Genomic DNA, 14,225 nt, shown 5'->3' with positions numbered 1-14,225 from the left:
GCAGTGTGCCACCTTGGCGGATTGGGACCGGCAACCTTTATCCTGCTAGGCCAACCGCTACCCCCTAGCCAACCACTGCCCCATACAATGACAGTGGAAAGATCATTCAGCTGGCATGTTTTGGCTGTAAATGACTCAAAATACCTTTCTTTGAGGAAAAGTGGGTGACTAAGGCAAGACCTACACGAGAATGGTTTTCTCTAAAATAGTAAAATGGCTTTCATGCAGTTAACCTTGGTGTAGTGACTTGCGATAGAAGTGACCTGTGAGAACAACAAAAGTAAATACACGATGCAGATCTGCTGTTGTGGATTGTGTTTGCAAGTAATTAGAGGGACATGATTGAAGTACATTTACAATGTTGGCTGTTATCCTGGCAATTTTATATTACACATGCATTTAGGACTTTAGGCAGAATGTATATTTTGAAAAAGTAGCACGTTACATCTTGAAAGCAATATGTTGATGAATCAACATATTGCTTAACCAAACACAAATAACAAGACAACACAAGAGGTGGTGTGCGTTAATCATACAGAACTGTGGAAAAAAATTACAAGGACATTGAAATTTCCCCATAATTTGAATTGATTCGAAAATGTTTCCTAACACTTACATAAACATAGCTGAACTAAAACAATGATGTACAACTTACAATGAATCCAGTTCGTCCTTTCTTTCCAGGATCGCCTTGCTCACCCTGGGAGAAGCGGGGAACAGATGAAGTCCATATGTGTTATCCAAGAACTAGAATAATTGAGAGGCTGTACTGTAACAGCATCATCACCTTCGTGCCCTCTGGGCCATGCTCTCCTACAAGACCATCTGCACCACGTGGGCCCTGGCAGGAAACACAAAAAAGTCTGTTTCTAAGAGCAGTAGTATAGGACACAGAAGGCAGCCCATTATGTTCCAGGGCAAACAGAATGCATGATCAGTATGCAGATAAATAATTTTAAGTGTTGTTCACATTTTCCTAATTTTTACAACTACTCATTCAGCACTAGTAAATGATGAATGAAAAAATATCCTTCATCCATCCAGTGTAAAGCATGCTGCAATCATAAACACGGTTCTATAAGAGCCGCTCTTAGAAGTAATTAACGTATTGTACCTCACAAACATGAGTACACATTTTATTAAATATTATAATATAATTTTTCTTGGGACAACACTGAAGATATGACGCTTTGAACAAAGTAGTCAGAGTACAGCTAGTATAACAATGATGTAGTCATGGAGGAGTGCAAGAAGATTCCAGAGGCAATTTGTGAAGCTCTGGTGAACAGTGTATTTAATTTTGAGGGGACAGCAAATTTACACTGTTATGCACGGTGTACACTACTGTACATTGTATTACATATAATACATTTTTTACTAAAATTTGAGGGGTGTACTTATTTTTGTGAGATTTGTTTGCTGTTTGCTTTTCTTAAGGACTAGATTGCTTGCATTTCAAATTTGACTGAACCCAAATACACTGTTCAAAAACTTAAAAGGAACACATAAATAAGACATCCTAGATCTGAATGAATGAAATGTTCTTATTAAATACTTTGTTCCTTACATAGTTGAATGTCTTGACAACAAAACCACAAAAAATTATCAATGAAAATCAAATCGATCAACTCATGGAGGTCTGGATTTGGAAATACACACTATAGGCTGATCCAACTTAAATGTAATGTCCTTAAAACAAGTCAAAATGAGGCTCAGTAGTGTGTGTGGCATCCACATGCCTGTAGGACCTCAATTCAATGCCTGAGCATGCTCCTGATGAGGTGGTGGATGGTCTCCTGAGATCTCCTCCCAGACCTGGACTAAAGCATCTGCCAACTTCTGGACAGTCTGTGGTGCAACATGGTGTTGGTGGATGGAGTGACACATGATGTCCCAGATGTGCTCAATTTGATTTAGGTCTAGAGAATGGGCAGGCTAGTCCATGGCATGCTTTAGTCTTACAGGAACTGGTCTAGAATTGTCTGGCGTTGGGAGGAACCCAGGGCTAACCGCACCAGCATATGGTCTAACAGGGGGTCTGAGGATCTCATCTCGGTAACCTCTTGTAGTCAGGCTACCTCTGGTGAAAGAAATGCCACCCCAGACCATTAATGACTCACTGCCAAAGCGGTCATGCTGAAGGATGTTGCAGGCAGTAGAACATTCTCCACAGTGTCTCAGTGGGAACCTGCTTTAATCTGTGATGAGCACATTCAAAATGACCAAAACATGAGCCAGAAAGCATAAGAAAGTGGGAAGTGGTCTGTGGTCACCAGCTGCAGAACCACTCCTTAATTAGCAATGTCTGCTAATTGCCCATAATTTCCACCTATTGTCTATTCTATTTGAACAACAGAATGTGAAATTGATTGTCAGTCAGTGTTGCTTCCTAAGTAGACAGTTTGGTTTCACAGAAGTGCGACTGACTTGGAGGTACATTGTGTTGTGCTCCCTTAATTTTCTTGAACAGTGTATATTAAAGCGTAATACATAGAACAACAACATGAAAGTAGCATATGTAAATAATTTTCATTAAATTTTTTGTGAGTAAACTGACAGTTTAAAAAAGTTCAACAATGCAAGAATGAGAAGAAGAATAGTGGATGGATGGGAGAAAAGGAGGCAACTGGCTTCTCACATCATTGTGATGAGAGTTGTGCCAAGGATTTGGCAGGAAAATGTTTTTTTTACAACCAATAGTACAGTAGAGATTAGTCAGGACCATCCCTCATTTCTGGTAAATCAGCCAATCTAATTATCAATCTAGAGTTTAGCTGGTAAGTGTGCCTTACCCTTCCACCCTTTGGCCCAGGGACTCCTGCTATTCCGCTAGGACCTGCTAGACCCTGTTGTGTAGAATTAAAAATACAAAAATATCAAATATACAAAATTCACAATAAAAAAAAGACCTCCTGTTCTGTATTTCATAGCAGATAGTGTCCATTATGTTAACATTACCTGCACCTACATTAAATTTGGAGGTTGATGAACAGATTAAGAAATCAATTTACAGTGATATTGATGAATTATTTGATTAGATTAATCTTACTGAAGGAGTAAGCCATGGAAATACACACTATAGGCTGATCCTGGGGATTGTTTCATAAACAATCCCCAATCAGCTTTACCGAATCAGCATGAGTTCGAACAGGTTTGAAGAAAGAGCTCAGCTCTTTCACTAGCCATAAAAAGTAACAGCACCAGAATCTGGTGAGGCACTGATGAAACTTACTGGTGGTCCTGGAGCACCAATGGTGCCTGGAGCCCCTGGTAACCCTGGATATCCCTTGAACAAAAAAAACACAAAGCAAAGAGATTGTTACAGACGAGGAGTTGAAAACAGAAAATCAGATCATGTTGAAATCATTTTAACTAAGTCATAGGCTCCATAACCATTTCAAATACAACTATTAGTAAACATTTAATTATGTTGGCTTGGAAAGCCAGAATCTTGTTCTTCTTTTTCTTCTTCTTCTTATTATTTCGGCTTGGACCGAAAAACTCACAACGCATTTCCAGAGCTACTTACAATCATAGCAGTTACAGGGTCAGTCCCCTGGAGGAACTCAGGCCACTATGCCATATTCCATGGGCAGTGTAGCTTTTAGCTAAGCACAGAGCTTCCCCTCTGTAACTGTTTCAGGATTAACCTGGGTTCACAAAGCTGCAAAAGGGGCCCATAAATTCAGACAAGATGGACACAAAAAAGACCTGGGACCAGCCAGATTACAGAAACAAGCCAAAATTAAACAATAAGGCTATGGCAGACTTTGTTGCAGACACAAGAGTACACTGGTATTGGCCATAGCTGCAGATCTGAATAACAGGCCAGGGGTGGGAAGGGCTCAATATACATTTATTTAGGAGCTACGCTGAGGCCAGCATGCACAGGGCAAAAGACCAAAGCCACAAAATGGTTCTCAGACCAGCTGGGAGAGAGTGACTCAAATCTAGTTTAATACAGTCATGGTAGGGCAAGTTACCAAAAACTTTACTTTACTTTTGCAGACGCTTTTATCCAAAGCGACTTACAAGAGGAAGACACCAGCAATTCTCGTTCGATTTCTATAGAATTTTGAGTTTACAAAACTAAGAGCCCTGATAAGGCCTAACTTGTCAAAAACATGGGCACTGACCAATTACCTGCCCTCAGGGGAGCTGCATCAGTCTTAGCCAGCTGTGGGCTAGAGGCTGTGTGTCAAAAGAATAATTTTCTTTTGAAAGAGAAATTGGTGATGAAGGAAAAATAGTGTTATAATAGACAAACAGAATGAATACCTTCTATAAACATCTCTCCTAATGGGGGGAAAAAAATCTTCAGGCCACAAGATGTTCATAGGAAACTATACTCTGTAAACAGAAGGAGCAAAAGCTGCTATGCCTATAAACACTTAAAGCTAAGGTTGGCAATTTTCTAAATATTATATGAACTGTGTTTGTAATAAATTAGGCATTTCTGTGAAAATGTGTGAAGTGAGTCTGAAGTCTGCACTGAATACTGTTGTACTGTACAGTGTTCTATATTATGTTACTTACCACAGTGCCCTTCTCCCCGTGTGGGCCTAATGGACCAGCTGGACCACGGTCACCCTGGAAGCAGAGATTAAGAGTACTTTGCTGAATAATGGGAAAATGACATCAAACAGCATCAGTGACAGCACATAAAAGCCCTCTAAAACATACTGTGACCAGGAGCCACTGGCAGCAGAGTAAATAAAAGTCAGAGCACACATTATACTATACATGTGGCTTTATCACTAACAGATGGCCTCTAAGACACATGAAGTTTCTGTGTGAAAGAGATAGTACTTGCTGTCTCACTACCACATGCACATGGAAGGAAATGTGGTCTGGTGTCTCACGTTGAAAAACTGTGCACATTGTAATTCACTCTGGATAAGGGCGTTTGATAAATGCTGTAAATGTAAATGTAGTCTCAGGGTGAATCTTAGGCATGTGTGCAGAGGTCTAGTTGCAGTTGATGTTAAGGTCTAGTGTACTGAGGTTCTTTTAGGGTGGTAGTAGCCTAGTAGGTAACACACTCAACTATGAACCAGAAGACCCAGGTTCAAATCCCAGTTACTACCGTTGTGTCCCTGAGTAAGACACTTAACCCAAAGTTGCTCCAGGGGGGGACTGTCCCTGTAACTACTGATTGTAAGTCGCTCTGGATAAGGGTGTCTGATAAATGCTGTAAATGTAAATGTACATGGCAGAAGCTTGGATGTAGAACATCTTATTTTATTTAGTCAAAATTAGCACAGTCACTGTAATTATATGTATAAAATATAAATAAATAAGAATAAAAAATCAGGAAATAGTGACACTGTCCATTGCAATATACAGATAAAAATATATGACAGATAAAAATTATCCATTTTTATTTTCAGAGCTAGGACTGATGAGGTAGGAGGGTGTAGACCCTTCGCTTTGTAGGCAAGCATCAGTAATTTAAATCTGATGCTGGCAGCTACAAGAAGCAAGTGGAGGGAACAAAAACTCATCGAATTTTGGAAACCTTAGCACAGATAAAATTGTGTGAACCCCATGCAATCTCTTGCATCACTTGCTGCTTGCTGGAGAGTCATACACTGGAGAGTCATTCATGACAATTTTCCACCAAAGTGTTCTTAGTTACAATTATACAACTAACTGTTTATCATGCACAATGTGTCTTTGGGTTCTTGAATGCACAAGTAGTTTTGAAGATGCCTGCCAGCTTGAGTTATTCAGTTGGGAGCACCTGGTTGATGAATTCTGACAACATAATAAGGGAGGAAGATTCACTCTACCTTCTCACCAAGACCTCCAATGATCCCTGATATTCCAATTAAGCCCACAGGTCCCTGCAAAAGAAGACAAGAGAAAGGAAGATGAAAAGAAAGAAGTGGAACGTCAGTAAGCACATCTTGCCAAAAAAGGGTACTGCCTCTAAAGCTCCACAGACATAAGGAATGTGGGAGGCCATTGATCACAATGTAATGTCAGCATGAGTTATGAGAAAAAGCTCTCAGCACAAGTTAGCAATATGGGCCATATAGTCTATAGTATATGTACAGGCATAGTCCAAGCACTTTATCAACCAAGTTTGTATAAAAAGCTCAACAGTGCAGCCTATAATGAAATCAAGCGAGGCAGTTCACAGCTCCAGCTTGTCACAGGGAGGGGGTAGGTACAGTCACACACAGGGTAAATCCACCCAAAATCTCCAGAAAATAAATTAGCATCAGCCATTTTTGCCATCTATATTGAATTGAGAAAGTCATTTTGTATTAATTTCTAGTTAATTAAAGAAAATTGAGCTAGGAATTGTGTGTGAATTCAACTGGTATTTCACTTGAACCTCACTTATACAGATTTGCACAAAGCTGCGAATGGCTTCTGTTCCCTTTTCTTATTCAGCAATGTACATGATAATTAGAAGCTGTAAAAACCCAACTCATATTAAACTCAGTATCTGACACTGTAAAGGCACTGAAATACAGATTTTGCTCTGGAATGTTACATGAAGAGTTGCAGCCTGTCTACAGTCTGGCTCATGTGCAAAGACTGCACATCTACATTTGATCATCAAAGCGAAACAGCAACACCCAACCACACTCAAAAAGCAGTTAAAGCAACAATAACAGAACAATCTGGCAAAAGTAAATATGGAATAACTTTCTCTCACCAGCCTAAATCACTTAATCCTCTACTCAGTCTGCCGGAGCCCATTCCGGCACACTGGGCACAGGGCAGAGACTCACCCAGGACAGTCCACCAGACTGCACACACGCCCTATTCTCTCACACACCCCTACGGTCAATTAAGTGTCACTCAGCCACCTAGTGTGCATGCCTTTGGACAGTGGAAGAAAACTGGAGAACCCAGATGAAACCAACATGGCGATTGCAAAATCCCCAAACACAAGGTCTGATCCAGGATTTGAACTCACAACCTTGGAAGTTGGGATGGAAAAAATTAAAAGGGATAATTACTTCCACACTGAATGCCTGGAAAACACACAGCCATTTTACTGTGTGTTAGACACTGAAAACTGATGCTGTGGCTGTTTTATCACGGTTTTGGCTCACCACTAAACACAGAACGACTCCTTTGTGTCCCAGTGCAAGATGATCTAAAGGTCTGTTGTAGAACAATTTATTCAATTCTGTCTCTCACAACTACTGATTGTTCTCATTTTTCTTCAGGGAATCCAGACAGAGAACATCTGCACCAGTTTAAAAATAGAAAACACCAGTCTGTTTTAGAGGAAGTCTATTAATTGTAGATGATTCTGGGGAAGTGTTTCTAAGAATCATTAAAAAAGGTTTCTTGAAATAGAGAAATCTCAAGAAACTCATAAGGTGTCAGAGCATTGTGTTCTGAGGGATGCTGTGCATTTTAGAAAGACACTGTGGTTACAGCTACAACAAAGAAATATCTACTGTGCTAATTATATAATCTCATTTATTTTTAATAGCACTGACTGATGAAAAAAGCATAAAGTAACTGTTAATAACCTTTAATCTTAAAATATCCAATTACAAGTCTATTTCGTTGTGATCAATACAGTTCCCTCTTGACTCATCATGACAGAACAGAGACCAGACTGCTGCAGGGCCTCTAACAGCAGTTACTAACATATTACAATAACCAAATGCACATCACAAAATTAATGTGAACTGAAAACCTTTAATTAAACCATGAGGTGAGTATTAGCACATCATGCCACACATTCAGTAAATATATGAAGCTTATTGTTACCATGAGCTGAGGTGCAGAATTCATAGGACAAAAAAATACATTGTTCATATATTTTGTCTGAACACATTTGTTTCCCGATAAAATGTCATATGTTGAATGTGAACTAAGGGAATCTGGGGAAATTACAACTGTGCAAGTGGCCCTAAACAGAGGTATGTTGAATTGCTGAGCAATATTGGGAAACATTCTTCATATCACCGTTCCCTCCTTTTCCTTGTAAATTTCCTAATTGGCTGGAAGAGTCTAAGGAAGAGTGTAATTTGTTAGGATTTATTTGATTTGCTACTTATTTATAAAGCAACCCAGCCACTTGAGACCAATATGATCGTGTATTTCTTGGTGCCGGTCCAAGCCCGGGTAAATGGTGATGGTTGTGTCGGAAAGGGCATCCTCTATGGTCAATTCAGAGTAAAACTTTTGCCAAATTAATTGTACAACCAGACAACCAGTTGATCTTCTGTGGCAACTCCTAACGAAAGCTGCTGAAGGATGATGACGAAAAGCCAGGGCTACACAATGACTCCATATTCATTCCCACCTGGGCTGTCATTGTGACGTCACACGTATAACTTGTAAAATGCGTGATGTGCTTTAAGAGTGCAGTGCTGGTGTACCGCTGCCACTTTTGAAGCTCATTCTGATGGCACGAGCAAAGATGCCGGACTCATGAAATTTTCAGTTTGACAGATTAAAGTTATTTATGTTACAGACCAGATCTGTCTTCCCACTCCCACCCCATAGGAGAAGGCACAGCTTCCATTCTAACACCTCTCTATATATTTTATAGTTAGTTCACTGTTATACAAGCAGGCTGTTGGTCGGTTACAGCTACCCCCACCACACAGGAAAGACACAGCTTCTGTACTGATACCTGTATATATTGCAGTTCATAGTCTATAGTACTTTCCAAATCTATAGAAAATGCCTCTGTATATGGAGCTGTCTATAGTTATTTTCCCTATAATCAGGTAAATGGATGTAAATAGATATAGTAAATATAGTAAATATAAAAATTCTCTACAAATACATTAAAGCATAAATATAAATGTATGAGTGGAAATTATACAGGGCTTATCGTGAAAATTGCCAGGGACTTTCAAATATTGCCTGCCTTTTTGTGGTGTTTGTATTTGTATTGATTTGCATGTAGTAGTAGGAGTGTAGTTTAAGTTTATTTTGAATGTAAAAATACCTATATGCAGATTACATTTTCAACATGAAAATTATGCTATTTTTATATGGAAATGTAATTTCAGTTTCATGTTAAAATGCATGTAATGATTGTTCTAGAGAGATTGCTTCTTATAAATAGCTGTCAGGATTGGCTGCAGCTGGAGACAACTGCACCCATCGCGCCTGTCCACGATCATCACGAGATCCGTGATGACCCGCGTGACTTCCGGGAGGGAGATGAAGACGAGGGAAACATGGACGACGACGAGAACGACGATGACGTGAGTTGGGCGGTCGGTGATGGGATGGCTCCGCACATCGCGCCCGTCCATAATCGTTGTGAGGTCGGTGGGGACCCACGTCACTGCAATGAGGACCGTGAGAAAGAACCGGACAGCGAGGAAGAAGATGGCGACGTGGGGATAAGCTGTTGGAAGAGGGCGACAAGAAGTGCGCTGCCAGGACTGCCTCACGGGGAATCCGCCTATCCAGCTCCCTTCGTGGACACGCAGGAGGGTCAATTGTGGAGGGTGTCAACTGTAAAAGCCCATTGAGACATACTGTATGTGATTTTGGGCTATATAAGAAATAAGTGTTGTTGTTCGGCCATCGTCCCGTTTTTCCTTTATTATTGATAAATCTTGTTTTCATTATGTCCCACCTCTGCGCTTACTTCCCCCGTCAGCTAGAGTTATCTGATTTATTTTTCACTTTTTGTGGGTGTACACACTTTGTCCTATGGTAGTAACCATGCTTAACATTTTGATGAAACCTTATGTACTGCTTGCAGTCATCTAATTGTGAGTTCTAATTCTTAGTACAGTGATACAGAGAGGGACCCCCTTCCAGGGTAGAGTGAGCCTGCAAATGGTGTCAGTGCAGGGCTGGTGATGATTTGTACAATATAATAATAAGTCCTACAGTTGTAAGGTTGGAGAAGTCCAGAATGTAGTCCAGTGTCATGGTCTAGATGTCGTGTCCACAATGATGCTACTGGTCCACTTGAAGATCCCTGAAGCTGTAGTTGTTACAGTGGTGGTGGCTGTGGTGACCCTCTGGTTCGTTTCATGCTATGTACTCGTTTAGCAGTTGTCAGGAACCAGGATTTATCTGCTTGTCTCTTCTCTGGAGTCTGTCAATAGTCTGGGCGCTTGATTCCATGTCTCGGAGAAAAGAAACAGAAGCAGTGGCAGACGTTGCCTCTTGGGAGAAACATTTGGTTCCTTTGTAGCTTGAGGGTGGTGGGAAAATTGACCATTTATGTTATCTCCCCTGTTTGTACCAGTGAGAAAACATGCATTTGCATCTTGTGGTAATTGAAGGTGAGCTAGGAATGTCTGGATGATGCCAAAAAGCAATGAATTACTGAAGAACTGATGTGAAGCTATTCCTTCATTATTTTAGTTGTGTGCTTAGGGTCATTGTCTTGTTGGAGGGTAAACCATCCTGAGCACTCTGTAGAAGGTTTTCATCGAGGATATCACTGTACTTGGCCGCATTCATCTTTCCCTCAATTGCAACCAGTCATCCTGTCCCTGCAGCTGCAAAACACCCCCAAAGCATGATGCTGCCACCACCATGCTTCACTGTTGGGACTGTATTGAACAGGTGATGAGCAGTGCCTGGTCTTCTCCACACGTACCGCTTAGAATTAAGATCAAAAGGTTTTATTTCCAGAGCCCAGTCACAGTGATCTTTGGGATCTTCTTTACCTCTCTCACCAAGGCTCTTCTTTCCTTATAGCTCACTTTGGCCAGACAGCCAGCTCTAGGAAGGGTTCTGGTACTTCCAAATGTCTTCCAATTAAGGATTATGGAGGCCACTATGCTCTTAGGAACTTTAAGTGTAGCAGAAGTTTTGTGCCTTGCCATAGTTCTGTGCCTTGCCATAGTTCTGTCTTCAGGCAGTTCCTTTGACCTCATGATTCTCATATGCTCTGACATGCATTGTGAGCTGTAAGGTCACATGTATAGACAGGGGTGTGGCTTTCCTTATCAAGTCCAATCAGTATAATTAAACACAGCTGGACTCGAATGAAGGTTTATCTTCATTAATTATCAGAATAAATGGACAGCACCTGAGTTAAATATATGTGTCACAGCAAATGGTCTGAATACTGAGGACTATGTGATATTTCAGTTTTTCTTTGTTGACTGAGCATGCACTCGAACGTGAACCCTGTGGGGTGGGGTGATCTGTTTATTCAGTTTCACACACTTGAGGAATAAAGGCAAGATTTAACCCCACCACTTTGTGCAACTCTGCAATTAGGTTCACCCATCTCAAATCTTGACATTTGTCTTCTGACATTTATGGTATAAATGGCGTGAAACGTTTGCCACAAAATAAACATCAGATTTATTTTCAATAACGTTGAGCATTGACAAAGAAATTTTAATTAAACTGGTGTTACATATAGAATTAAATTATCCTACACTGCTTATTAAAACTCTAATTATTAATAAAAAATTTATCGCTATGAATAATACTAAAATGTTGTCACCAAATTAAATAAACAGGAAGAAACCTATTGACGTCACATTAAACCTTTTTTACATTTCAGTCGGGATGAGCTGGTATAGAAGGGTCTTGTCAGTGTCCAATCGGTACCACTTGCCTAATCAGTTCTGCGCATGCGTGTGCATGCATACTTCGAAAGCCACAATGTTAGGTTCTAAACCTAACCCTAGCCGTTGCACATGTGCATGCATGCGTGGAACCAAAAAGAACTTTCAAGACCCTTCTCCATGAGCTTAATTCTACTGAAATGATCTAAATTGACTTACAGTTTAACCGTTCATTCCCTGACTCCAGTTCCCATAGTCCAGAACATGGCAAGAATGGTTAACAAACTGAGCAGCCAGTCTCAGTTTAGTCAATTTGTTAACTTGGAGAGAATGACATAATATATTGTCGCTTCAGTCCATGTACTCATAATATAAATTGCATCATTTTGCGTTCATGTGATCACATGATCTGACATTGCAATTGCACGATGTTGTACTTGCCTGTAGTGAGCCATGACCGGTGACTTACTCACAGATTGAATGCTTGTCTCATTTTATTTCGAAAAAATTTCACTAGGCTATTACAGATTTAGTAATGTCACAGAAAATTTTAATGCAGAACTCGTCAGAACACGTCTGCTGGCAAGAGCAGAATTTAGCCATCTAGCTCCATAGGCGGTTCCGCTAATTATATTTCATGTCATTCACAAAAATGCAAAACATATGTAATATTAAACAAATGTGCGTGGCTACTGGATCAGATTCCCTGTAGGCAGGTCTGTTGGCTGATGGGTGTTGAATAAAAAGATAACTACTTTACTCACATTCCAGTACTTTTTAATAACTTGCACACAACAGCAACAGATTCTTGCGCTCGACCTCCTTGCGCACCTCTTCTCCTGTCCCCCTCTACCTAAATCCATCACATTGGTTCTGCTCTGCAACCATTACTTACAAATACTTTACTTTACTTTACTTTATTTAGCAGACGCTTTTATCCAAAGCGACTTACAAGAGGAAGACACCAGCAATTCTCGTTCGATTTCTATAGAATATTGAGTTTACAAACTAAGAGCCCTGATAAGGCTCAGACTTGTCAGTGAAGAGCATGCTCAGAGATTGTTAGGTGCTAGACGAAGAAAAATTATAATGTATTTATACATTTTTGTATTGTTTGTGCAATGTGTACGCATGTGCGTGTGTAAGTGTTAGATTTGTCTGTAATATTTTTTGAACAAGAGGGTTTTCACCTGCTTCTTAAAAGAGGTGATAGTCTCGGCTAGTCGTGTGGAGGAGGGCAGGTTGTTCCACCAGCCAGGGACAACAACGGAGAACAGAGATGATTGGAATCGGAGACCCCGTGAAGAAGGAATTTTTAGTCTCCTTTCATTTGCAGATCTGAGAGAGCGTGCAGGAGTGTAGCTAGGTAGTATTGTATTGATGTAGGAGGGCGCAGTTCCATTTACAGCCCTGTAGGCAGCATCAAGGATTTGAACTCAATGCGAGCAGCTACCGGGAGCCAGTGGAGGGAGGTAAGAAGAGGTGTAACATGGGTGTATTTTGGCTGATTGAAGATGAGACGGGCTGCCATATTTTGGATCATCTGGAGTGGTTTTATGATGACTGCAGAGGCTCCAGCCAGGAGAGAGTTACAATAGTCGAGTTTGGAGATGACCATTGCCTGGACGAGGAGCTGCGTAGCCTGTTGTGAGAGAAAAGGCCGAATCTTGCGAATGTTGTAGAGAGTGAACCTGCAGGATCTGGAGATCGCAGCAACATGATGGTTCAAACTCAGTTTGTCATCTATCCAAACTCCAAGGCTTTTTGCAGATGCCGTGGGTGTTAACAGTAGCGAGCCAATTTGAATTGAAAGGTTTTGCTGAGGGTAATTGTTGCCTGGAATGATCAGAATCACGGTTTTTGATAGATTGAGCTGGAGGTGTCGCTCAGACATCCATGCCGATATGTCTGAGAGGCAGGCCGAAATTTTTGTTGCTATAGAGCCCACCAAATAGAGCCCACCATTCCTTCGGTTACACATATTAGAAATTTGCTAAATTATTTAGAGGTTACCAGTAAATAAATAAATTTATTTACTCTGGATTTAAGGATTACTATTCATTTTTAATGACATTTAAAGGTGCCCTGACACTTTGTGAGATTATTTAACATAGATATGAGTGCCCCTAGCCAAGGGCAAAGTCATTCATCTACCGTTTAGGGAGTAGCAGTTCAGATGGCCGAATCTGGAATTTAGCCCATTATGTCGTCATTTTTTCTGATAAAACGGCAACATGATTTCCTGTCTGCACTGAATGGTATTGACGGCATCATTTCCACTAACTCCTATATAAAACCAAAAAATAAATTTCATTTCTTTTAAGGCCTTAATTCTTGAAAATCCAATTTAAGACTTAAGGATGACTAAAGTCAAAGTGAAGTGAGTGTCATTGTGAAACACAGCACAGCACACAGTGCACACAACAAAATATGTCCTCTGCTTTTAAGTCATCATGTCTGTGGCACCTTGGTGGTTCGGGATTCGAACCAGCAACCTTCTGATGACAGGTCCATTTCCTTACCCACTAGGCCAACCACTTCCCAACATGAAACAACTGAATATTTAAAATAAAACAAAGGCCTAATTTCTCTTCAAAACAAAAGTCCAATAGGACATCATGAATTGTTAATAGACAATCATGCAACTATCAACTATCACTATGATGACTATCAGATCAAAACCAAAACAACAGAAACTTCAATAGGGCCTGATGAAAAAGAAATCAACTCATTTCTTTA

General features: G+C 40.4%; 1 protein-coding gene across 10 annotated transcripts in view; it reads right to left on the bottom strand.

Moving 5' to 3' along the window:
• Positions 1 to 14,225, bottom strand: part of col24a1 (collagen type XXIV alpha 1 chain) — a 98,412-nt gene that overhangs the window by 22,638 nt on the left and 61,549 nt on the right. For all 10 annotated transcript variants that reach the window (XR_003751619.1, XR_003751620.1, XR_003751621.1 and 7 more), the window contains 6 exons: positions 5,793 to 5,846; positions 4,537 to 4,590; positions 3,233 to 3,286; positions 2,793 to 2,846; positions 788 to 841; positions 656 to 700 (listed from right to left, as the gene is read on the bottom strand). Coding sequence is in view for 7 of the 10 variants with exons in the window: in XM_029000025.1 (XP_028855858.1) it covers positions 656 to 700; positions 788 to 841; positions 2,793 to 2,846; positions 3,233 to 3,286; positions 4,537 to 4,590; positions 5,793 to 5,846 (315 nt within the window). In the remaining 3 variants the exon portion in view is untranslated. The remainder of the gene's footprint in view (positions 1 to 655; positions 701 to 787; positions 842 to 2,792; positions 2,847 to 3,232; positions 3,287 to 4,536; positions 4,591 to 5,792; positions 5,847 to 14,225) is intronic.

Source organism: Denticeps clupeoides, chromosome 13, assembly GCF_900700375.1.
Source record: "Denticeps clupeoides chromosome 13, fDenClu1.1, whole genome shotgun sequence".
Classification (NCBI taxonomy): Eukaryota; Metazoa; Chordata; class Actinopteri; order Clupeiformes; family Denticipitidae; genus Denticeps; species Denticeps clupeoides.
The sequence above is the reverse complement of the archived record's forward strand: the minus strand, read 5'-3'. Positions and strand labels throughout refer to the sequence as shown.